General features: G+C 34.5%; 3 protein-coding genes across 4 annotated transcripts in view; 2 read left to right on the forward strand and 1 right to left on the reverse strand.

Annotated features, from left to right (window-relative positions):
• Positions 1–1,019: 1,019 nt before the first annotated feature.
• LOC119076673 (zinc finger protein 395) overlaps positions 1,020–25,749 on the reverse strand; it is a 101,536-nt gene continuing 76,806 nt past the window's right edge. The window contains exons 4-6 of the mRNA XM_037183568.1: positions 19,714–19,811; positions 8,041–8,374; positions 1,020–7,697 (exon numbers count right to left, since the gene is read on the reverse strand). Of these exons, the coding sequence (XP_037039463.1) occupies positions 7,317–7,697; positions 8,041–8,374; positions 19,714–19,811 (813 nt within the window). The 3' untranslated portion in view covers positions 1,020–7,316. The remainder of the gene's footprint in view (positions 7,698–8,040; positions 8,375–19,713; positions 19,812–25,749) is intronic.
• Positions 8,820–11,590, forward strand: LOC119076682 (histone-arginine methyltransferase CARMER). The gene is made up of 5 exons (XM_037183582.1): positions 8,820–9,019; positions 9,688–10,013; positions 10,093–10,651; positions 10,712–11,122; positions 11,186–11,590. The coding sequence occupies exons 1-5, from the start codon at positions 8,887–8,889 to the stop codon at positions 11,272–11,274; spliced, it is 1,518 nt and encodes a 505-aa protein (XP_037039477.1). The 5' UTR covers positions 8,820–8,886; the 3' UTR covers positions 11,275–11,590.
• LOC119076716 (ras-related protein Rap1-like) lies at positions 12,622–14,828 on the forward strand. Of its 2 annotated transcripts, none has more exons than XM_037183635.1 (5): positions 12,622–12,791; positions 13,601–13,741; positions 13,827–14,116; positions 14,188–14,340; positions 14,555–14,828. In XM_037183635.1, the coding sequence occupies exons 2-5, from the start codon at positions 13,720–13,722 to the stop codon at positions 14,642–14,644; spliced, it is 555 nt and encodes a 184-aa protein (XP_037039530.1). In that variant the 5' UTR covers positions 12,622–12,791; positions 13,601–13,719; the 3' UTR covers positions 14,645–14,828. The 2 variants fall into 2 exon arrangements, with proteins under 2 accessions (XP_037039530.1, XP_037039531.1); XM_037183636.1 differs by lacking the exon at positions 12,622–12,791 and adding an exon at positions 13,348–13,482.

A 25,749-nucleotide genomic window follows, 5' to 3' on the forward strand; every position in this document is an offset into this window, starting at 1 on the left:
TCTTTTAAATTTAAAAATTATTTTATTTTTTACTGCGACGATGAATAGAATTATTGGCTTTTATTGGGATATAAGAATTGTATATCTAAGTCAAATACACACATGGATACACATGGATTCAAAGAGAAGCAAAATGAATTGATTTGTTGCGACATTAAAAATTTTGAAAGTAAAATTTTTTAAATTAAATCGAAACTGCGGGTTCAATTATGTTGACGATATTGAAGTATGCTACTCGACGTTTTTAATATTTCTTTATTAGACACATATTGCTTAGAGGTTTTCATTAATTTCTTTTTTTTTTGTAAATTTAATCAAATCGATTTTCACTAATTTTAACAAGACAAAAAAAATTGCACAGCTAAATACGCGCCAAGTAAAATTCTTGTAAATGACTAAAAACGAAACGACAAATTTTTTGTTGTTTTTTTTTCAGTAAAAATTTTCTTTTCGAATTTGTTTTCTTTTTTTTTCTTTTGTTAAAAAACCAATTTAGTCTTGCCGAAAAGACTTCGCTCAGTCTTGAGCTCCACAAAAAAAAAAATTTAATCCAGTCTCTTTTCATTTATTACATTTAATTATTCGTATTTGTTTTGTTACTTATCTTGAACGGACATCATATTACCGTAATATCGTAATATCTAATAGACACTTTCGGTCGACCGAATATTATATCAAACATTGAGATTAAGATCAAAATTTATAGGAAAAATGTTTCGATGAAAATAAACAAAAAATATTTCCTAGAACTTTGGTATTTTTCATTGTGCACATCGGAGACGCGGGAAATGTGTACTTGAAAAGCGATTGATTTTTCCAGGTAAAGTATTTAGGCGGTCGAGAAAAAATACCAAGGAATTTTCAAACGAAAATCGAAAATGTTTCAATAATATTGGTTGTACATTCAACATTTAGTCGTACTGCTCGGAAGAAAGATAAAACACAGAAATGGATCGCCCAATTCCGTAAATTGGCAATAAAAAACATAACTACGGGACATTATTTGTTCAAGTCCCTGCTTTAGCTCAGACTTCATTCAATAAATGGTTCACAGCCAGACAACCAATCATAGTATAGTATGTATCATCGCAATTTAGATTTATGTACAACCAATCAACTCCGAGATTGTGTCTCGGAAAACCCAAGCTCTGTTGTTAAATTTTTTGATTAGATGTTCGTCGCGCAGTTTTTCGTTTAAGCATTTAAGGATTTGGTGGAAATAAATCGCTAAACGTTCGCTAAACGACATGTAAAATTGAAGTCCAAGACGTGACGTTACCACCATTTAACAACGCATTAAGTAAGACCTACTATGGCTCGCTCCTCGTAAGATATAATTTCGATTTTGTTAATTTAGTCATTTATTAGAAAATAGACGACGATGAAAGTAAATTTTGACGCGAGTTACGTGTGTTTGAATGTTTTTTTCTTCTTCTTTTTCTTGTATCTAATGTTACGCTAGATAAAACGACACTTAAAGCATTAGAATCAGATTAATGTTCATAAATATATTCCTTTTTTGTTTTGTTTTGTACGAGTAGATAGGTTTTTTTTGTTTTAATTCGAAAACGTGTTACATTCGCTAAACATTTAGATATTTCGGGATGAATTAAAATATTTTTCTAATTATTTTTGTTTTGTCGTTCATTAATTTTAAGTTTTTTTTTTTAGTTACACAAACACAATGATTTAATTACATAGAGATCCATTTTATGTTTAAATTTTACGGTTGAATTGCTGTAACATTCAAAATTTTTCAGTTTTTTTTTGTTTTCAATAATTTTTACATTTTTTGTTTGTTTGTTTTACTTTAAAGTCATTTTCATTTTTTGTACAAAGAGGCGAAATTTAGTCTTTCAAAAAAATATTTTATTTTTCAATCTTTACACCATTTTGGTGTTCTCTTCTTCATACAAAGATTTCAATTGATTGCTGTCTCTGAATTAACTTATCAGAAGAACAATCAATTGCACGCGGCACAGTAGACCCTTCTCTTTTCGTTTGAAATTTTGAACATTTTTGAGTGACAACTCATATGACTCATCCAACAATTTCATTAGGTTTTGTCATAGATTATCTGTGCAACTCAGTATTGATCACAGTTTTCCAAATTGTTAGTTTGCAACTGCAATTCAAATGGAAGTCGAGTCATTTTTATCAACTGTTATTCTACTCTTATTACTTCGGTTGAATTATGGTTGAAGTAAGTCAATTATTAGATTATGTTGCACGGTTAGCAAAGTTAGCTTAATTTGGAAAATAATTCAAACAGACCGCGTTAAATTTTAGTTTGCACATAAGTCGCAAAAACTCAGGGATTATTTGTAAGAAAACAATTTTCCATATTTTCCAAAATTTTCTCAATTTTTTTATATTTTCCCAAGTTTTTTTTCACATTTTTTTTTTGAATTATTAGGAAGATGAGAGAAAATAATAAAAAAAAATTGGGAAATTGTTTTCCCAGGAATAGTCAGTCCCAAAACTTCATGGCAAAAAGGAGGCTCTACTTTCGTGAAGAGGTTGTAGATATCAGTGTTTTCAAAAAATAAATATGGTGCCGCATGACGATCAGTCAATTTTAAGTTTTATGTTCGAATGTTTTTCTTTGTTATGCTTTCTTACTCTTTCGAGTGTTTTTTTTTCGTATCTTTCAATTGTTTCATTAAAATCGTAATGTTTCACGTTTTCTATTTGCCGAAGAGTATATTATATTCACTTGGTTGGGATTCTTGTTTCAATTCGTCAATAAAATTACATTTCTAATTTTTTGTTTGTTTAGGTGTGTAAATATGGTGTATCACTCCATTTTCCTTTTTAAATATAATTTTACGAAATATTTAAATTTAATTTCTTTTTAACAAATTTAAAAATTGCCGATTAAAGTACGCACCATTGATTTTTTAGCGAAATTTAAACAAGGAAACAATCGAAACAGCTTTTCATTTTGATATTCATGCTTTGATCGAATCGATGATCTCAGTTTGATGAAACGAAAAGTTTTGAAAAATAAAATTTTACGTTCGACGATCCGTTTCCTCATTTTAGTATATTCTCATGCTCCTCCATCTTCATCTTTATTTTGTTTTTAAGTCTTGGCAGTGGTTTTATTTTGTTTTTGTTTTTTTTTTTTGCTGGCATGTCCGAACCAGATTTTTTTTTAAACAAATTTTCAATCGAATTTTTTATTTATATTCGTCGATAATGATATGATTTTCTTTTTTTTTAATATTTTTTTTTTATTTCTTCATAACAACTAAATCAGCCTTGTTGATTTATTTACTTTATTTATTTTGTTTTTTTATTATTTCCTTTTGGTTTTTTTTTTTTTGTTTAAAATGTAAATTTTCAATTATATGTAAAAGAGATAGGATTTCGGACTCTGATTCCTGACTTGATGGTAAAAGTTTCCTTCTTTTCTTTTGATCACATACCAATCTTTTCAATTGTTTCGTCTTCTTCTGGTCATTTCATTCTCAAATACTTAATATCCTTATTTGCCATGGACAATTTTCCTGTGAAACTATGTCTTCTCTCAATCGTTTTAAATGTAAATTTTTTCATTTCATTTTACGTCGTCTTTCTGCACCAACTATATTGTTCATTTTTCTCAAATCCGTGATTTATTCGTTCTTTTAGCGAAATTATTTTAATTTGAAGATTCGTACGATCGTAAAGATTGGTTCTTACTCTCTACTCTAATCGAAACTCGGGGGTCTCTATGGATGTCTCCGTTTCATTTGTAAAAATGATTGAAGATTTGTTAATCGAGTTAACAAGGAATTTTCTTACTGTCACAAGAATTGAAAAAAGAAATTGACAGAAATGTGGAAGCTAATTTCATAACTTTGTCTTACTGAAGAGAACCTAATCAGAAAATACTAAGAAAACTGGGGACTCCCAAAAATTGTCTAAATTTTTAAATTTAATGATTTTTGGTTATTTGAGAATTAATTTTGAAAGTTTAAAAAAATTTTTAGAAATACAATTCATTCCTCAAATTCTTAAGGATTCCGTAAAATGCTAAAAATTCCTGAAAATTCTCAATAATGCTAAAATCATTCTGAAAGTTTTTTTTTGTGAAGAAAGAAATGGAATTCCTACCTTTGCTTCATTTTAGAACGCAGAAGAAAACCGATTTTTCACGATCGCACGAATCACTTTATATATCTAGCTGCTCCGAGGCAACTAGTTTTTAGATTTTTTGTTTTAAATTTTAAAATTTAATTTTTTTTTTCATTTTATTTTTTTTGTTTTTTAAATTTTGTTAGTTTAACGGTAACGCTATACATACATTTTTGTCGCTTAATTACAAAGAGAGATTTATGTACAAAAAGAAAGAAAAAGAAACCGCTCGAAAACCATAAAATATGAATAATTTAATTTGAAACTTAATGAATCTTTATTATTAACTTTTTACTTTTGCACACAATCTATCATTATTATTATATATCCCATGATGATACACGATCATTTAAAAATGATCGCTGTGTATACACACACATATTACGTTCTCCCTCTCGCTCTATCTACACTCATATACATTATATAATATTGTTCGCTTAGAATTTTCTTCTTTTTTTTTTAAATATTTTCTCGTATTCGATTTGTACCATGGTTTAGCAAAAAAGAGTTCAATCTTTTCTGTTGTATTAGAGAGGATGTCAATCACACCAAAATAATATATTTGCTCTATTTGCTATTGAAGAAAATATTTTTGATTTGAAAAATTGACGCAAATTTAGTTAGAGTTAAAGTCAATCTAATTTGTGTCTCAGTTTACTTCTGCTGTTTTTCTCAGTGAAACGATAAGCGGCTCGGTGTGACGTTTATTCTTTGCGCACTGGTGTGGTAAAACCGTATAAACCGTATATGAGTAGACTGATAGTATGAGTTGATCAGCTGGAAAAACAGCTGAAGGAAATTTTGATATAAATTTGATAGACTTGAGGAAACACAAACAGAGAAGTGGAGTGATAAATTAGAAATGAGCAAATTTTGGTAGAGTAAAAAAGGAATACTCAAACATCCAATCCGTAACAAAGATAATATTTTTTGTTTTTGTTTAACATAATTAAACGAAAATATAAATTACAAAAAAAAATTGTATCAACAACAACAAAATTTAAAAACAAAAATAATTTAGCAAAAAACAATATAAATCACACAATACTTTCCATCTCTTTATATAATCATCATCATCATCATCATCACTCTCTCGCATCGATTTACAATCACAGTTTATTTTGTTGATATTGATATGGCATGGAGCACACGGAAAAACAATTTTTTTTCTCTCTTTCTCTCTTTCTAAAAAAGAAGTTTCGCTTTTTGGTTTTTTATTTCTTCTTCTTCTTCAACTCTACATTTAAATCTTGTCATACAAGCATACAAATCATTAAATTTAACTTTGGAATGATGGAATTTGTTTTATCATTTTTTTTTTTTGTTTAAATATATCAATATCAACCGTAGCATTTTTTTAAAATATTTATTTTTGTGTTGAAACAACTCTAAGGTTTCAGTTTTGATTTTTTTAATTTTTTTTTATTTCAAATTTATTGCTCTCATAGATAACTCAAAATTGCCCACCGCATAGATTTTTTGTTTGTTTTGTTTTAAATACAAGTGGAAGATTAGAGATCATTTTGCTCATTACAAACTACTCCAAAACCAAAAAAAAAAATTGGTTAATATATATGGCAAGATAACATTAGCTCCTGAGTGTATGCTATTTTGTCGAAGTTCAGTTCCTAATTCTAGGACTAATTTTGCCTATTCCCCTAGTCCCTAAATTCCTATTCCTAAGAATTTAAGTTTCAAAAAATGGACTCTTCTGTCATCAGCGCCTTCAAAGTCATATTTCTCCAGCGAAAATTCAGTCACTACACAACAGATCAGTGTGGAACGCAAATCAGTTCGATCTAACGACATAGCAGTAACTATTTTTGGGAAAAAGCTGTTCCACTTTTTTCCGAATTTTCTTACATTTTCCAGATTTTTTTTGCAAAATTTCCAAATCTTTCCAAAAATATTTGTTGGGAAATTAAGGAAAGTATCCGTAAATCTAGGAAAATGTGTGAAAATTCAATAGAATAGCTTCTGCAATATGGTAAGCCTGCACTTAGTGCCCACCGTTGAATAAACCTTAGTTTTCACAGTTCAATAAAGAAAGAAACATCTGAAAGGTAGCCGAAAGTCGCCCAGTCAGTGGTGCCATTTATGAATTTTCACAGATTCTTACGACTCTGTTCATAAAGTGGAAAGTCTTTTTTTTTATATCACAGAGTTAAAGTGACAGACTGGCGCTGGAAACCTACCATGGGGGCAGTGAGCGAAAATATATCTTCTCCTTAATTTCATTGTGTTCAGCAGTTCAGCAAACCAAAGGACATATTTTTCTTTTTGAATGAGCAACACTTAAACGTCCGACAACACTTTTTGTTTTAGGCCGATAGGTACGGGAACAGATCATAGATCAGTCAGTCAGATCTTTACATCTGTGTTCCTTTATGACATTCAAATTTGTTTTTCTTTTGTTCGTCTAAATGATTCGATTGTGAAATTTGATGTTGGAGTGGGGGAAAACGGGTAAAAATTTTCTTCTTTTCAAATCTATATATTTCGATCAAGGACTATTCTGTCGGTGGGATAGTATTAGAATACATATAGTAAAAAAAAAACAATGTAATAATGGCTGAGCGATAATATACAATCCAAAACTGAAACCTTCCCGAAAACCATTTTTTTTGTTATTCATTTAAACAGCGCTCGCTTCTTTGTCTTATAGTCTAGGGAAAAAATTTTCACTTTCAATACTTCAACATTCCTATCTCTCTTTACGCATTTTGAAATTTATTTTATTTCTTTTTATTCAAAGAAAAAATTATTAAATTTTTGTCTCGATTTGTTTTTTTAAAGATTTTTTCTTCTTCGTCTTCGTCTTTAAAATATCTTAAAATGTTTTGCTTTTATACTTAGGAATAAAATCTAAAAATATCACTTACTTGAATATAATGTTATAAATATGCCTTAGCCTTAGTCGAAATTTGAAAAGAAACAAATAATTCCCGCCAAATTTTTTAAAAATTATTTTCGATCAATGGTCGTCTGCTTTTTACTTCATCATTGATTTTATGTTCAAAAAGAACATTTTTCCATTTTGAAATTGATAACCAAAAGCAACCACATTTGTTTGCCATTTTTTCTTCAAATTTTTCTCTTGTAAATCCCATTCGGATTTCTCTTCATAAATTTTTTGTTTTTTCAAATTTTTAACATTGCCCATGAACAGCCAACGATCGGCCGGTACGCTTTTTTCAGTCACCAAAACGGCTGCACGCCTTTTTCCATTTGCATTGGGTGCACCATGCCTCCTTATTGTCCATACCGTATACTTTGCGACATTTCTTATTTTCGCCGCGAGTCCGTCGATTCGGTGAGACGGGCGAACGGTTCTGTTGCAGTTGCTGCAGATGATGATGATGATGGTGATTTGGTGCACTGTGTGAAAGGTTCAATGGGCCACCGCCGACGCCATTCATTTGATGGCCGTTGTGTAAATTATTTGGTGTAGTGCCGAGTGCAATGTGAACGTTATGCTGAGCGGCAGCTATTGCATTCGTATAGGTTGGCGATGGGTACGGAGCGTACGATGTTGATGGGCGTGGGGATAGTCGTACATGCTTTTGTGGAGACATCTAAAATTTTCACAATTTTGTTATTTTAGTCAAAGAACATAAGGGAATCGTTTCGCTTTTAGTGCTGGGAACAGTTCGGACCTAAGAGTAATTACTCTAAGGTTCGGACGTGAACCTGAAAATTTTCAAGACAAATCAGGTCGAATTCGGATAACCCGACATTTTTTATGTAAACATTTCGGGCTACTTACACCAACCTGATCTGACCCGAAAATGTTCAGGTTTAGGTTACATTTAAATTGAAATTTCACATTCAAATCAAGAACAGGTTTCGGGTAAACCTGAACTTAAACAGGCCGACCCGAACCTGTTCCGAACCTGACTTAAAGTCACTGTCACTTACGGGATTTTGGTGCGCCCATGTGTAGTTGTGATGTGCTATCGGTGACGTTGGTATCACCGGTCCACCAATGGACATTGGCAATGGTGGCTTAACTGGCTTTTGTGTAGCAAGCGACAATAGGCCTTGTCTGAAGCTACCGACAAGTTGCCGTTGATATTCTGGATCTTCGTGTGGAGGACGTGCCATATCACGATGACTAAGTGTTGGTGGAGACGGCGGACTCGGCGACGATTCGTCTTGATCGTCGTCTTCAACTTCTGTGTAGTAGAATTCCTCTTCATGATCGCTGTCGATGAAGGAATCTTCATTTTCGTCGGGACGTGGTTTCTTCGGTCTGAAAAAGATGATTTAATGTTAAAAATTAATTGTGCAAGCAGTGGCTGGTATTATTATTAAGTTTCGGATGACTCGGGACTAATTAGAAAATCAATGAAAACATCCAAAAATGTCTTGGAAGAAAATCCTTTAAAAGTTAAGGAAAGTCCTATGACTAAATTTCGTATTAGATTCCATTGGCAACACTGACACATGTCAAATTGATGTCATAATTTTAATAAATTGGTTAAATATCTTACAGCGCTCTCAGTCCCACACCTCAATTGAAGTGACATCATCAACAAAATAAATAATCAAAGAGAAATAATGATGTCATACCATCATCAACAACAACATGAACCATAAAAAAATCATTTCAAATATACCGCGCATCTAACTGAGCAACATTATTCACCTGAAACATCATTACCATTACATTATCGATAATACAGTGAACTGTCAGTGGTGGCTGTCATCATATTTCTTCATCCAGCAGAAAAAAGTGTGTAAATTTCATTTAGCAAAAAGACAATGGCCACTGTTATTAAGTGTGTACGAGTATTTCAAATTTTAAGTAATGGTGATCTAGTAGACAAATGCAAACGAAATGTTGACCTTTTGGCTGAATACGATCCACAGGGAGTCAATTTGAAAGTGTTGTCGGGTAAATATTCCATTCGCATTCGGTTGAATTTGCATCGCGAAACGCCGTCACGACTGTCTCGTCTTTGTTGCGGTTTTTTTTAGATTAAAAAAAGAATTAATCAATGTGAACGATGCGCGTTCTGTGTTTTTCGGTAAATTATGTTTACTGTTTCGAGAAATGCAGACGAAAAAGAACCAATGCGATGTTTGCTCGGTTGTTTGGAGCGAACAAAAAATAGCGTTTCGATCGTTGTATGATGGTTTGTGTTTTAACGAAGCATTACCGCCGGATCGAACAAGGTGAAACATTAAATATCACCACAATATCCACACTGCGTACTTGATGTGCGATTATTTCGAACAATCGGAATGTGGCTGATAAAAACGTTAGTTTTTCGGTTGTCTAGCTAGCAGATGTACGAAAGCTGTAAGACAGATGTGTGAATGTCAGTGTCAAGACGCAGACGTAATCGAACGGAAAAAATGTGTCGGTGACGGGGGAGCGCTGTTATCGAAAATACAGTGATTGAGCCAAGTTCGAGGGCAGTGTCAATCATTCAGCCAAAAAAATCCGTTCATTTTAACGTTGCCCTCAAACCCGAACAAAAAAACCATTTTTCAAACGTCTCTCCGTTAACACTGTTTGAGAAGGCCAAACTAAATTTCGAATTTTTCTTTCCACTGTAGGCAATGACATAGGCCTCGAATATCCTATATCGGCTCTGACAGACACGGCCCGTATGGGTGACAAAAGTCATGTCATCAATTTCGACGATGAAAACATTTGCATCAAATTCAAAACGGCAGCCGATGCGCAGAAACTCCGACTTGTGTTGGAAAATATCCGGCGACTGCATCCGAAATCGGTGTTCTCGGAACGAACGGAAGAATCGTCAGCATCACAATATTTTCAATTTTACGGTTACTTGAGTCAACAACAGAATATGATGCAGGATTATGTACGGACCAGCACGTATCAGAAGGCCATACTGAGCAACATTTCGGATTTTCAGGTAAGGACGACCAACGGTCTTTTTTCACAGTGGTTCAGTGGTCTGAGCATTCAACTAACCGATTTAATTCACGACGCAGAACAAAGTCGTATTGGATGTTGGTGCCGGTTCGGGTATTTTGTCATTCTTCGCGGTGCAAGCTGGCTGTGAAAAGGTCTACGCCATAGAAGCCAGTAATATGGCACAATATGCTCAAATGTTGGTCGTGGCCAACAACGTTCAGGACCGGATAACGGTGATGCCGGGCAAAATTGAAGAGATTGACCTACCGCAGAAGGTCGACATTATCATATCCGAACCGATGGGCTACATGCTGTACAACGAACGTATGTTGGAAACGTATTTGCATGCACGGAAATGGTTGAAACCGGGCGGTAAAATGTTCCCAACACAAGGCGATCTGCATGTGGCACCGTTCAGTGACGAAGCACTGTATTTGGAGCAATACAATAAGGCGAATTTCTGGTACCAGTCGGCATTCCATGGTGTCAATTTGAGCGCACTGCATAACGAAGCAATGAAAGAGTATTTTAGGCAGCCGATTGTCGACACTTTTGATATTCGAATTTGCATGAGCAAGTCGGTTAAGCATGTAGTCAACTTTTTAACGGACAACGAAGAGGATCTGCATCGAATAGGTAAAACCAATGCCGAATCGAGACAAGAGCACCCAAAACAATAAATATTTTCTCTTTCAGACATTCCATTGGAATTTCATTGTCTACAAACGGGTATCTGTCACGGACTAGCATTCTGGTTCGATGTCGAATTTGTCGGTTCCACAAGCCAAGTATGGCTATCCACATCACCCATGTCACCATTAACGCATTGGTATCAAGTGAGATGTCTGCTACAGTCACCGATATTTGTAATGCATGGACAGACGTTGGTTGGCAGGGCAATGCTCATTGCCAACAAACGGCAGAGCTATGACGTGACAATCGATTTGAAAATTGACGGAACGAACATTTCGTCGAGCAATACGCTGGATCTGAAGAATCCATATTTCCGTTACACCGGCGCTATGACTCCGGCTCCACCTGGTACAAGCACTCAATCACCGTCCGAGGCTTATTGGTCTCATTTAGACGCTCAAGGCGCAAGAAATGGTATGTTTTCGGCTGTTCAGATTTAGTGAGAAATTTCCGCAATTTTCCGTTCGCTCATTTCAGCTGTGAACTTAGTCAACGGAATAACGGTTAATGGCCTGGGCGAAGTGTCAATGGACATCAGTCATGCGGTGTCCAATCAAATTTCGTAGGAAATACGGCAGGAACGAGACGAGAGCAGCTAATTTATATTTATGAACAGTAGACACCGGGTGTGGTGGACACAATTTATCCAGAAAAAAGAAATGTTTTTTACCCACGTTCGCCGGAGTAACTCACGACTATAATGCAATTTTTGACGTCAGCACCAGCTAATTTTCTGAAATCTGATCATCATCATCATAAAATGTCTTTTCAATGTAGCCTTCATTTCGATATATTCGGTCAATTAAGTAAAACAGCAGAAAATTGTGAGTGTAATTTAAAGCAAACAGCCAGGAAATATAACAAAAATTTCAATGGAAATTGGATGCGGCCGTTGTTTTTTGGTTTGCTCCTTTGCTTCTCTCTTGATACAGTGTTGGAATGCATCAAGGCGAAATTAGCGAGGAGGAAGAAATTTCTTTGCATTTATCAATGGAACTAGGCAGAGCTTTCGTGCTTGAAACATAGCACTAGGCAACACATGTTTTGGACAGAAATGGTAGCACAGTGCGTTGGATAGGTTTCGATGCCTTGATTATGAAACACACATCCGTTGGTCCCAATGAATTGTGTAGTTCCGCTGCAGCCACTTCAGTTATGGGTATATAGGGTATGAAACACAATTCAGTTGGTCCCAATGACGTCTGTGGTTCCGCTGTAGTCACTTCAGTTCTGGGTGCAATAGGTATGTATGGTGCAATGAGTTCAAATAATGAATCCAAAGATCTTCACACATATCATACAATATCGAAGGAAGACACGTATGAGTATGAGTAATATCTGTCCTGTTCACTATACATCGACGACCATTCCCACTAACATAAACATTTAAAAGTACAAACTCCTCGCAAACACCCTCATTCACAACTTGATTGATGTACTTACAGATGGCAGATATGAAACTCTATTCAAAGTGAAAATGTCTATCTCATTCTCCTTGTGACTTGTAGGTGGCGCAGTTTGTTTCACATCAGTGGTGTCTTTGGACATCCGAACGTTTTGCTTCTTTCGACTTTTATTTTAAACTCACACTAAATTGGTTGGCATTCTAAGGTGCAAAACAATTGAACAGTCGCCGGTTACACCTGGAAAGGTTTGTTACGAACAATTAGAAAAATGAATTCAAAATTCCATGCCAAAGAAAAGCTGCATTAACGGTTGCTCGTTGTTCAAAGACAAAACCAACCTAACAGCGCAAAAGTTTTAACCATCCATGGTGCTGATGGTAGTGATGGTACTATACCATTTTTTAACGGTTGAGTGCCATGGCTGGAGTGGTGAAAATAAAATAGTCTGGAGAAATGTCAGACACAGCGCTTGGCCCAAATAGCATTTGACATTTGAGCGAAAACCAGTGTCTGTATGGAAATTGAACCTGACAAAACCAAAAATCCGTTTTACTGCGTTTTGTCCAAAGTGTCAGAAAGCGAAAAAGTATCATGGAGGATAAAGTTACTACTCGATTTCAAATGCGAATTAAAGTGCTAAAGAGAAATATTTAATCAAACGCCGAAGGTTTTATGAGGTAATCACAAGTTCATCATTGATTATAAATAGTCGTTTGGTTGATGAGAACAAAAACGAATCGAGAAAAAAGGCCAAACGTTTCGCTGGTTTTAATTCCTGCCTAAGGTCAAACTGAGAAAAAATCTTTTTTTTCTTCTTCTTCTCCATTGCGCCTCATCACAAAACATTGATTTGCATTTAAAATTATTATTAAAAATCGAAACCAGAATTAATTTTTTTTTTTACAAAATCTCCCAACACCAGCTGGTAAACAGTCGTTTTAATTAGTCAAATAAATCAACGGGTTTTGTTGTTTTCAAATAATTTTTTTCTGTTCCTTTCTGGTAATTTTTCATTTCCGCGTATTGAATGCGTTACAAGAACCGAATAAACGCAATATTCGCGCAGTGTGTGTATTAAATATACAAATTCGTACAATGTTTACGAATGCTGCGGCTTTGTGTGTTTGGGAAATTATGATTTTTTTCGTTTCATATTATTAACTTGTCATGAAGGTTGATTCAACTATTAAATGAATGTGTTTTGTTTGTGTGTGCTGATCATTGAGGAGTGACTGTGCCCTTTAAATTTAAATAAAAATCTAATTTGATTCAAACGCAAATCGTCGAAATAGACACACTCCGACCCACAATGATGTAAAAACCTACAGCATAGCGAAAAACAGAAACCCATCTATTTCAATCACCAAGGTACTTCGTTTGTATACGGCTGTACCTACCAATAAAAAACAGAACCAACATAATGAAATTGACTCGATAACCAGACTTTGGAATAAAACGAAAATAATTTTTTTTTTTCGTTTTCAAGGCAATACCACAATTAAATGTAAATCATCACGACTTCTAGTTAGACAATCGATTCTCTGAGGCAAACCGCATAATACACAGAAATATCAACCAAAAAAAAAATTTATTCATTCGGCAACGATGAGGGAATACAAAATTGTTGGTGAGTGTCCCTTTTGCCAGTCGACGTCAGTGAAATTTCACTGAAAATTCCAGTTACCAATTTCAAAACAAACTCTCTTCCAAAGTATTGGGCAGTGGAGGCGTCGGCAAATCCGCACTAACCGTTCAGTTTGTCCAGGGTATATTCGTGGAAAAATACGATCCAACCATCGAGGACAGTTACCGTAAGCAGGTCGAGGTCGACGGCCAACAGTGCATGCTGGAGATACTAGACACGGCCGGCACGGAACAGTTCACAGCCATGCGTGATTTGTATATGAAAAATGGCCAAGGATTTGTGCTGGCCTATTCGATAACGGCCCAGTCCACATTCAATGACTTGCAGGATTTGCGTGAACAAATACTACGGGTGAAGGTGAGAGAGATCGATCGACGAGTGCTGAGACGAGAACTAATTTTTTGTGTGTGTTTATCGGTTTGTTGCAGGATACGGACGATGTGCCGATGGTTCTTGTAGGCAATAAATGTGATTTGGAAGAAGAACGAGTGGTTGGGAAGGATGTAGGTAGCGGACTTGCAGCACAATTTAATTGTACATTTATGGAAACATCTGCCAAAACGAGAACCAATGTTAACGAAGTGAGTGTTTTGACTGTTTTGTACAAGATCGGCAATCTGAGCCACTTTTTTAGTGAATCTGAATTTCTCTCAATTTCCTTCAAACTGAATTCAATGAAATCAGTGAAATTGAGAGATGTTTTTCTCTTCCGAAATCTCACACAGGGAAATTGTTTTGAGTGAATCCACCAGCCAACATTTCTAATTCCAACCAAATTTCTCCCACTTTTCGCAGATATTCAACGATCTAGTACGGCAAATAAATACAAAATCTCCCGAAAAACCAACCAAACAAAAGAAGAAATCTTTGTGCATGCTGCTCTAGTGGATATTCGAATTTAAATATAAAAAATTTAGCTAAACACAAGAATACAGAAAATGGTCTTTCAAGCGAGCAAGTTTTGGGCGAAAGACCAGTGAAGTAAAAAAAAGAAAAAGTTTTATCTTTCTTCCTGAATTTCCTACCCTTTTTTTCGTCCCCCCACTCATCAGTTCATTAGATGTATAAAAAAAATAATAAAAGCAAAAAAGTGGTGTAGTTAATTATTGATTATTATATACAAATTGTTAAGCTGGATATTGATATAAACCAAAACCAACAAAAATGAAAAAAAATGTTTTCACTTTTCTTCTTTACTTTCCATTGATAAACAAATTTAGTGGTATTTCGATGTTACATCATTTAAAATAAAAATGAAAACTAAAAAAAAAAAACAATTAATCGCAAGTGTTTTTCTAACTGCTTATGAATGCCATTCTCACGAGCGTGAACGGTCGATGGATGCTACAGTATATATGACGATCGAAAATTATGAAAACAGCCGAATAGACACCGACGACAGTAGATAATCTTTGATGAGAACACACAGATCCGTTTCAAAGAGTTAGCCTGAGTCCTTCCAGCAATCTCTCATGACACCTCCAATCCAGGACTTAGGTTTGGTAATTTTGATTCTAAAGAAAATGAATTTGCCGAAAGTTCCCCACAGTTCAGAATTTTTCGGAAATAAGATTCTCAAAAATAAGCCGTGGTTGCATCAGCATCCAAGGTCTGGATTTCCGATCCACTTTTTTTTAAATAAAAAAGTGATGGGATTGGGTCGGTTGTCGCTAGGATTTGGTCATGATTTGGCGAAAGTTCAAGCAGTTGGTTTCCATAACCAATCGTTACTTCTCGTATTTTTCGCATACGTGACCCATTTTTGTCAAGGATTTCTGAAGAATCCAGTGATGATTAGGACGAACGGAATAGTGATGCACACTCAGGGCGTCAATTCCTATTTCACCCACTATACCACCATCGGTGGGAAAAAAATGTGTCTTGTGACAGCTATAATTATTCATCTTCAAAGTCGACTTCAGCGACAAAGGCTAAACCCTTTAGCCTAAATCATCACTCTCATTCAGAGTGCGTTGAATCTTTGTTTGTTACGCACTTCCGGTGTGAATGGTTTAATTAAATGTTAAATTAAGAGAAGAGACACTAACGCCAATGTCCACCAACGTCCGAAACACGTATCAAGTCTTTGAATTGGATCTCTTTAACCTGTCACAGACGGCAAGCATATTACCAGTTTTACCATCTGATCTATTACTTCATTTGATCGAAGATTTTCAGAAATTGATTTCAGAAATCTTTTACTTCATTTGTTTTAAATATGCTTTTTGCTATATATAAGACTCATTAGTCAGAGCTTGTCGTTTAGTGTTGCTGTCGTTGTCGATAACAGATGACAACCGTATGTAACAGATTCAATTGACGGAAAATTATATGGATTGTCTAAAAAATTGGCTGTTACTGTTTATGATCACTAGATATTATTTCTCTAAAACTTGCAGGTGGCTGGTACCGAATTTCGTCATAATTCCATCATGATCTTTGATCCATCAAAGACCCAAGCTTTCACTCTGTCATTTTCATCCCTGATGGAAAACAGCCAGTTGTAATTTTTCAACGCTTTTAAAGCATGAGTAAATTACTCTAAATAGGGTACTGAAAGTTGACAGTGTAATGGCAATGTAAAACACTGTAAAAAAACCATTTCAAACAAAATAGAAGAATAGAATAGAATTTTTTTATCGATACGCTAGTTACGCCATTACTACAAATTCCAAAAAAGGTACGACGTCAAAAGTTGTTTATCAATGAAAATTCGGCTGTCACAAAAATCAACAACTAAAATTCTTTAGTCATTGTTGTCGCACACAGTTAAATTATTTATCAAACGTGAGATCTGCTATTGTTTTCTTCTGCCGAAACAAAGCCACCTGTATGGGTGTGTCCTACTTTTCTATGTAATCTCTAATCTGTAAGAAAATTACGCACGTTCCGATTAATCGACGCAATCATTACAGACCCGATTCTACGTTGTTGTGTGTCATTTTTGTTATTTCGTAGAAGCATTTTGCGTGTGTATCATATGATAATTTTTCAGGTACACTTAATTCAAAGCAGGTGACGACGTTACAATAAAAATGTTGTGAACGCGAAAGCGAAAAAAAAACATCATTCGATTTAGTTTATCGGAAATCTATGATTTGAAAATCCATTAGCAGTAAGTTCTTGCTGATAAAATGAATCGGTTAAGTGTTACCATTATGTGAATACATAATTTGCCATCAATGTTGAGAGTACGGTCTAATCGTCTAGTTTGCGAGAGTGTTTTTGTTACTTCAATATTTACATCAGATAACGGTTATTTCGTTGAGAAAAAGAACCTAACTCACAGCATTGGGCTCAGTAGAAAACCAGTAGGTTTCATTATTGTAAACTTCAAGCCTTCGAGGTCAACTTTTGCCTTGGAATGCCATAGTATTGGATGAATCGATATTAAAGAAGTTTCTTGTCAAAATTTCTCTGTTTGAAGTGTAGACAATGAAGTATTTCTGCATCTAGCATGTCATCAGATATCTTTAAATCTGTTACTACATTTGTTAAGAGCATTGCTGAATTTTTGCCACAAAATCTTTTACTTCATTTGTTTTGACACACATTCCCCTGTATAAGGCAAACATTTACCGGACCGAAAGTCATTTTTGTCGTAACTATCGATCACAGATGGTCTCCACCCAAACTGATTGGTTTCAATGAATCGTAAAATTTTGTTCAACCGAATAAGAAAGTGTATTTCTAGTTAAGCCAACTGAAATCACCAATCTTCGCTTATGTCAATGCTTCCGTTCATTTCAATCTAATTTTATCGAACCTAAAATGTTCAGTGAAAAGAATGTAGAAGTTCGTCCATCTACGGTTATCTGAACAAACAAGTAGTTACCTACCTACAAATGTGAATACCTACATGTCCAATGCACACGTTATATTAATTTACATAAACAAAAAAAGAGAAGAAAAACAGCTAAACAACAACAACAATCAAACAAAGAAACTCGTTCCCAAGTCTTATCACCCCGAAACAAAAGAAAATCATTGCTACGTGTTCCGAATGACCAAAATTATATTTATTCCAATTTTGAACAATATGCTGCATTATTGTAATTGAAACAACACTTCATATCTTTTAAAATGATCATAAACATTGACATATTGCCGACGTACACCGGGCATAATGATGGTTTAATCATAAAACATTATTTATTTATTTTTTCCTCTTCTTTCATTATTATTATGCGAAAATGCGAAACCGCAGAAGTGATATATCTCGTACGCCACGAAGAGTGTGTGTATATAATGCCAAGTATGTTAAGTAGGTAAAGGGGAACAAATTAAAATGCAAACACACCAATGCAATGGAGAAAAAAGCATTTTGAAAAGAAAATTTGTTGGTTTTTTGTTTCCTTCGGTTTCATTTCGTTGTATAATCATCGAGAGTTTTTTATGCCTTTTTGTTGCAAAGAATTCGTTTTTCTGTTGTCGGTTGCACAATGGTTTCCACCATGAAAGATAAAACCATTTCGGTATTCATTGCGCGGTTTTGGATATTAATCACTTAATTACTTATAATTTTGTTGATATTTCTTTTGATTTCTTTTCGCTTTTTTGTTGGTAATTTATGGTAATGACACTGCAATTACAGTACGGGAGCTGACTAATTAATTGGAATTACCAATTTATTTTTTATCGACATTAATTGGAAGCTCTCGAATACAAAAGGGAAAACATGAAAAATCTTATGATTCAAATAATTTATCTCGAGCACCTGAAATGCGAGACTGTACGCTAGGTAGATTTAACAAATGAGGAACAAATTTGATTGGCATCAACTTTAATAGAAAAACTGAAATATTCCGAATTTTCCATAAAGAACCTGTCACATACGACTATTCCTCTGTTATCGATAACGACGACAAAAATAATGACAAGCTCTGGGTAATATGATCTTTTATGTAGTAAAATGCATGTTAAGAAAAATTGAAGTACCAGATTTGAAATCAACACTTTGATCGATGGAAGTATAATAGACCGGATAATAATACTTGTCATATGCTTGCCGTCTGTAATAGATTAAGTACACTCATGAGACTTCCTGACTACAGCCATGGAAATCATCGCTAAAATTGTCAATACATTTAATTGGACATCAACAACATTGTTTTGGTTGCTACAGTAGTTTGTGTTGCCAGATAATTTCTTGTTTTCAACAATCCGAAATGTAAAGCTGAAACTTTCGAGATGTCAGGGCTAAGTGGCAAGACTTTCAATCTATTAATGTTAAAGCTTTACACAACTTTGAAAGTTAACATCGTCAATCTTTTCCAGATACGTATTGAACAAAGCACACAAAAAACTACCTAACAAAAACACAATATTCTTAATGGATTGTTGTTAAGATTTCCGCTGAGGAACTAATAATTTTCAATGTCATGCATACGTATAAGATAGATTGGTCGATTGGCATTCGATCCGTTCACATTTTGTGTAATTAATTACAGTAAAGTGTTGTCTTACGTTCACGTCAATAAACTACACTTAACGACCGTTTTCCATTCAATCGCTTCGCTTCTGAATATATAAGAATACGATAAAAAATCCAAGAGAGAGAGAGAGAGAAGCCAATAGACCCCCAGTAAACCATAGGAAGTAGAATTAACTCAAGTAAATTATTTTCATAGGAAAAATGAATCCCATGATATGATTGATCTACCCGGTGCCCTTTCAACCGTTTACAGACTACCACAATTTTTTTCAAGCAAAATGAATTGCCAAAATAGAAATAGAAATGGGAAACACCAACCTAATAGCACAGTGTTTGTAAATGGCGGAAATAACACTCTACACAAAATATATATAGGTCACGGAAACAAAGGAATGTAATAAATCAATTGATGATGCTAATATTTCATGTTGTGTATGGTCATCATGATCATCATCATCTCATTTGTATAGTTTTAACAGATCCAACAAAGTCAAGTTTAAATCGATCAAACTAAACTTACCCAAGATGTGCATTACGAACATGGGTCTCAATCTGATTGACTGTTGTGTGTACAACTCGACACCCTTTCCACGTGCATTTCAACATTCGTCCATTAGCCTGTAATCAAATAAAGATAAAGAAATTAGATTCACTCACATTTTATTTTCTTCGTTTTAATCGGCCGGGCGTTAGATTTTTAAACATAAACCAAAATCAAAGTTTCGAACCGAAAACTGGTATAGCGGTTTGGTGAGTTTTCCTCTCAATTTTCTCAACGGCCATCCCACATCAAAACCCAATGACGATGTGGGAAAAATATAGATCACAGTTTCTGTGAGTGTATGTTTCGTTGATGAAATTTTCGTAATTTCGACGATTGTGTGTAAATGTTTATGAACGAGGGAAGTCGCCGGATATATCAATTATTGCCTGAAAAATAACGAAAAATCCATATTTCCATCGAATGTGAAATGCACCGCCGAATAAACCGGCCCTACGGCGGTACATTTCGATCAATGGAAAATTGATATTTTTTTTTTCATCTTTTAACGGATGAATGAACCTATTAGAGGTATCATAAGCAATTATTGCCTGAAAAATGGATCTCGTCGAATAGGCAATTCGGAGAACTGGAGATGATCGTGCAAGCTGATAGCTGGATTTGATTGTAGGAGCGTGTACTTTCGCACTGTGTTGTTCGGATTATTATGAATTGATTCAAGTTGCTGATGAGGAAAATACGATGAAGCTTAAAAATCAATTCGAACAAAAACATGAGTGTTCGAGGTGTATACGATGTGACGATGTACAGAATTTTTTTTTTTTGTATTATAAATGTTTCAACAAGCATTACACAGCTTCAATAAACTTAACATTCAACATTTCGTACATACAATAAAGCTTTTCCCATCGACGAACGTTTGGTATATATGTACTGTATGTCGTAATCCGAAACGTTGATACGACTATAAATGGGACAGAAAATTGTATATATATGTACATGTGTATTATACTACAATGCAATTTATGTTTGACCCAGTTTTGTTAGGTTTCCGGGCTATATATGGCACGAGTGTTTTATTTTGTTGTGTGCTCTTTTTTTCGGTATGCTCACAGTTTATCATAAATTTTTTTCGATGATTTTTAGACTCCATTTTGTTAAAATCATAGCGATTGTCGCTGTTGATATTATGTTTTCGATGTTTCGTTGTTAGGGAAAATTCGATTTTGAATAAGCAACAAATTGAAGAAGCACAACGATCGATGGCAAAAGGAAAATATTTTATTTTTTCTTAAAATGTTTACTTTGGCTTCGGGGTATTGTTAACCTAGAATGTGGTAGTTGATGGAAAATATTTACCACAACTGTGCCATTTAGCTTATGCCGGGACTTTCAGCAATTTATTTGAAAAATATAAATTTTGTTCCATAGCTACACTTAACGCAAAGTCAGCATCCAGTTCGAAACTTGAACAGCCTGTGAAGAATGGTTAATCCTCTGTTATTGACAACGATGTCAACAATTAATCAATTAATGATGATTACTTGCTAGTGTTCTCTTATATAGATAACGTATAACTAATGAAGTACAAGATGTGGTATCAAACCGAACTCGAAAAGAAGTAATAGATTGAATTAGTTAAGTGAAGATATTTCGGTGGTTTGAAAAAGTTATGCAACAACTGAGATTGGTTTTTTCAATATCCAGATTTTTAGGCAGTAATCCGAGTTCTATGCAGTGACTCTATTTTGGAAAACATTTTACCGAATTTTCAAAAAAAAATGTCAAGGAAAATATGGAAAAATCTAGGAAAATGTGCGAAAATTCAAGAAAATATGGGAAAATGATTTCCCAAAAAGACTCTATGGTTCTCTATGTACAGAACTCATCGTGTGTCAGTGTGATTTCGTAAAATTTACGGCTGTTGTGGGAATTGAAAGTGGTTATATGTCTAGAACAATCTTGTAAATTTGTCACATGATCCACTCACATGTAATAAATAGCGTAGATGAAATGTTTTAAGAATAATCTTACAGATAATGACGACAGTGCCACATTTTAACGGTTTTAACACATAAGGGAAAACTACTTATTTTGACTTTTTCTTTGTTTTATGAGAAATGTCTGAAAAAAGTAAATGGGAGAATAAGCAGCGTGGCGGGAATGGTATTATGCCTATGCTTCAGATCAAAAAAACTTCGAAAAAAAAACTTTGGAACTGACATTTCTCCTGATGATCTGTTCGGCATTATCGGTTATAGCTATTTTAAAGAAAAGGAAATCAATGAAATTTCATTTTTGTTATAATTCACTATTTGTTTGCGTCTCCTTTCTGTATTAAGGTATTCGCACGATCACACATTATTCGACATTATGGTCAATAATAGCCAGAGAAATTAATTCGAAAACAAAACTTTCGTAAGAATTAGTTTGGAGAGTCGCGTCACAGTAAAGACAGTTTGATTCAACAACTTCAAACAAGAGAAACTTCTAAAATAACAAAAAAAAAACGAAAATATAGAACCGAGATTGCACTAAATTTAGTGTTGATTTTGGTAATTGTGAATGTTTACATAGCTCTCGAATAACCATTAGGAAATCTGAACTCCCACAGCGTGTAGCAGCAACAAAAACATCATTCTCTATCTAACTTTATGATTTTCTTGCAAAACCTTATTAACTCAATACACCATTAGCCTCTCATTAGCTGGTATGGTGTGTATTTCTGGGAAGAGAAAAAAAAGAAGAAACGACCGACCAGTTCTGTTTATTTGTTTAGCATGTTAATGGCTAATCATAACATTTTAATTAAAGTGAATTAGCAAGAAGACATGACACCTCTTTTTTCTTGTTTAATAAAGTGTTTTTTTGTGTGTGTAATTCGATCCAACCATCCAAACGTTTCAACAAAAAAAAAACTTTTTAATTAATAGGAAATATATTAAGTTTGTTTGAGCCGAATGAATGCTCTCTCGTGTCACCAAACATAAACAAACAAATTTTGCATTTCAAAACAAAAACTCTTCGTTTTTTGTTTGTACAACATTATCTCCAGAGGCCAAATGCAAGCATTTCTATGATGTAAACATCAAATACGATTCCGGAGAAATATAATTGTTTGTGTAAACCTTTGAAGCTGGTACTCTATACACACGTTCCAATTTAATAGATAATTTAATTAAAACTAACTACACACCGCTCTACTTACAATAATTAAAATGATCCATCAAAACGACATGAAAGAGTGTTTAGCATACGAACACACATTTCTGGAATATATGCACGCAAGCACATCAACCGATAATTCCAGGATAAAATTCCCATGTTGCTACCACATAATTAATGTCGATTCAAATCTTACTGAAAAGCCTTCCCATCCTGTTGCATTCAACTTCGAATATCCTTCCTGATTAATCAAGCAATCCGATGAAAAGCTTGCATAGAATCGCAGAAATGTTATGGAGTGTGTACTTGACTAGATGTTTGAATTAAATCAGTGTCCTCAATTTCGAGCTGTACGTTAAATGCATTCGTAACGACATTATGGCAATAAAAGCCTTATTGTGTCCAATGAAAATGAATGGTGAAATGCAATTCCAGGACTTACAGAGAACAAAAAAAAATGCTCCAATTCTATGCAACCGGTTATGTGTCCCAGATGTGTGCCCTATTAACCCAAAAAGCACACACAATACAGATAAATTATGTTTCTACAGCAGCTACAACAGATACGTATTATATAATTTACATTATGTAGGGCCAAACTCTATGTGCACAATTCTGAGTGTTCAGACTATACAGAAATATAGGCCAACCACTGTGTGCCTGATGAGAACATAATTTCCCATTTCAGTAAACGACCGTTTTTTGGCATCATGATTTTTGTGCTTTTTTCCTTCGTTTCCTGTTAACCTAATTCGAACGATGATTTGATTATTTATCATGATGGCAAATGCCGGCCGGGGTGTAAAGGTTTTCCCAATGAAATGAAATGGACCATGTATACGCATATCAAATGATACCTGCAAATGAAAACCAGCAGCGTACACACTTGTCTACATATATACAAACCGTATAACTCAGTACCGTGCTATCATACACAGAACGTAAAGTTTTTGCCTTGCTTTCAAATCGAAAAATTTGTATTTGACCCAGTTTCTCATGTACATAATGTACAACCGGGTGGTATACACATAATGTACACTATGTGAATCGGGTATATGAATATAAGATAGAAAATGGAACGAACCGGGTCTACTATGCAAGTAACGCTCTAATTTAATAAAAAAGAGCCGTACGGTGAATGCCATACATAATAAACATACATGGGGATGAATAGGAACGTCACACTTCATACACATTATAATACGGCAATGTGTACATCACACAAAACCACTAAATAACACGAATCCACTCAACTTGATTGTTTGTTTCAAAGTCGTCTTTGAATTCCTGTTTGTTTCCCATTTCAAAATGATACTTTGAAGCGTACTTATAACGATCCTCTTAACAAAGGAATACTTTGCATCCACACTGTCTACCTTGGCGTGCATATGTTTCTGTGATGGTTAATTTAAACATAATTCCACTAATAGTTGGTTTTGAATGAACGAAAAAACAACAAACATCATCGGTTCAAACATAATACCGCCGCAGCGATACGACATGGGAAGCTCACTTGAGAAATAAGACATCTGTTTCGAGAGGTTTACGATAGCATCAATATCTTTGCGATGATGGTAAGATTCTGGGTTATTACAATGTAAAATAGAGGGGAATCTATCAAGCGAGTTTTAGATAAATACGGAAAACAAATAAGATTAGAAAATTGTAAATATTGACAGACAAAGAGAGATGATCTTGGCATAAAAACATGGAAGTGTCCTAAGCGAATTACGAATATATAATTCGTTAAATATTAATGCAGCGATTTGTTTCCTTATTTAAATGCTTAGGTGTGCTTGTGAATAAAAGACGCACTGACGACAGTAAAGTTACGGTGATAATGTAGAAAATTCTTTGTATCCAGCTATTGACATGCTTTGTACCATCCCACACTCTTTAGACAACATAAAAACCACAGTTACATCATTGAGAAAGCACTTGTGCAAAAACCTCTGTGATGAATTCGATATCAGGAACGGTATTACGACAGTCCTTTTCTATTCTCGTCTCTATCTCTACTCTTTCGCAAAGCTATTTCGAGACAGATGTCTTTACTAAAAGCCCGTGATAGTGCACTTGTCAATACAAAAATACTTTAAACTATCTACGTTAGCACATCATCTTAAGACTCCAGCACAGTAATAAGTTTTTCAATCGGTCCAATATCCGTTAGGTGAAATAAGAGTTTGGAAAACCTGTCTGACTCGAACATATCGCTTTCTAAGGTCTTATCACCTTTAAGAAATTGTGTCGATTGAGAAACTAATTACTGTTTCCGAGTTCCGAGTCCGAGATAAAGGTAGGGACTATTTTAAAGAAGAACTTTCCAATACTTTTCTAAATTTTCCCACATTTTTCCGAAAAATATTTTTTTGGGAAAATTAAAGAAAATACGGAAAAAATGTCGGAAAATGTGAGAAAAATCAAGAAAACTTTTGGAAAATTTATTCTCCACAAAAGTCGTTGTTGAAAGGACATGTTTTGAGAAATAGCAAAAGGTATACCGCAAGGTAGAGTAGAAGAGAAATAGAAATGGAGAACGACTTCCGTACTACCGTTCCAGAAAATATTTTCAATTCTTTCCCTTTGAGTTCCGATGATAGGAACCTGATTCTATGACATCCAAACAAAAGTTGTTTTTTTTGCTCATCATTCAACTATTTGTGTCGTAGCAAAACTATTTGTTCTGACATTGCCGGAATTGCGAATAAAAAAGCTTCCACCGACTTTAAAGTTTCTGGAGAACTTAATGATGTGACGTTGGAGCTATTTGTTTCCGAAACAGGATATTTGCTTTGCTCGGAAAAGGTTTGTTTTGTTTGAAATGACAAAATAGAAATGTTCAAAAAGCTCGTTTTACATCGATTTTCCTTTTGTTTTACTTCCGAT

This window comes from Bradysia coprophila, unplaced genomic scaffold (genome assembly GCF_014529535.1).
Source record: "Bradysia coprophila strain Holo2 unplaced genomic scaffold, BU_Bcop_v1 contig_232, whole genome shotgun sequence".
In the NCBI taxonomy this organism is placed as follows: domain Eukaryota; kingdom Metazoa; phylum Arthropoda; class Insecta; order Diptera; family Sciaridae; genus Bradysia; species Bradysia coprophila.

Excerpts from the sequence above, each read along its gene's own strand:
- LOC119076716 (XM_037183635.1), top strand. The coding sequence starts at position 13,720 with ATGAGGGAATACAAAATTGTTG. Across the intron at positions 13,742-13,826 it reads GAGGGAATACAAAATTGTTG|TATTGGGCAGTGGAGGCGTC; the intron begins GTGAGTGTCCCT and ends TCTCTTCCAAAG. Across the intron at positions 14,341-14,554 it reads CGAGAACCAATGTTAACGAA|ATATTCAACGATCTAGTACG; the intron begins GTGAGTGTTTTG and ends CACTTTTCGCAG.
- LOC119076682 (XM_037183582.1), top strand. The coding sequence starts at position 8,887 with ATGGCCACTGTTATTAAGTGTGTACGAGTATTTCAAATTTTAAGTAAT. Across the intron at positions 10,014-10,092 it reads GCAACATTTCGGATTTTCAG|AACAAAGTCGTATTGGATGT; the intron begins GTAAGGACGACC and ends TTCACGACGCAG. Across the intron at positions 11,123-11,185 it reads CGCTCAAGGCGCAAGAAATG|CTGTGAACTTAGTCAACGGA; the intron begins GTATGTTTTCGG and ends CGCTCATTTCAG.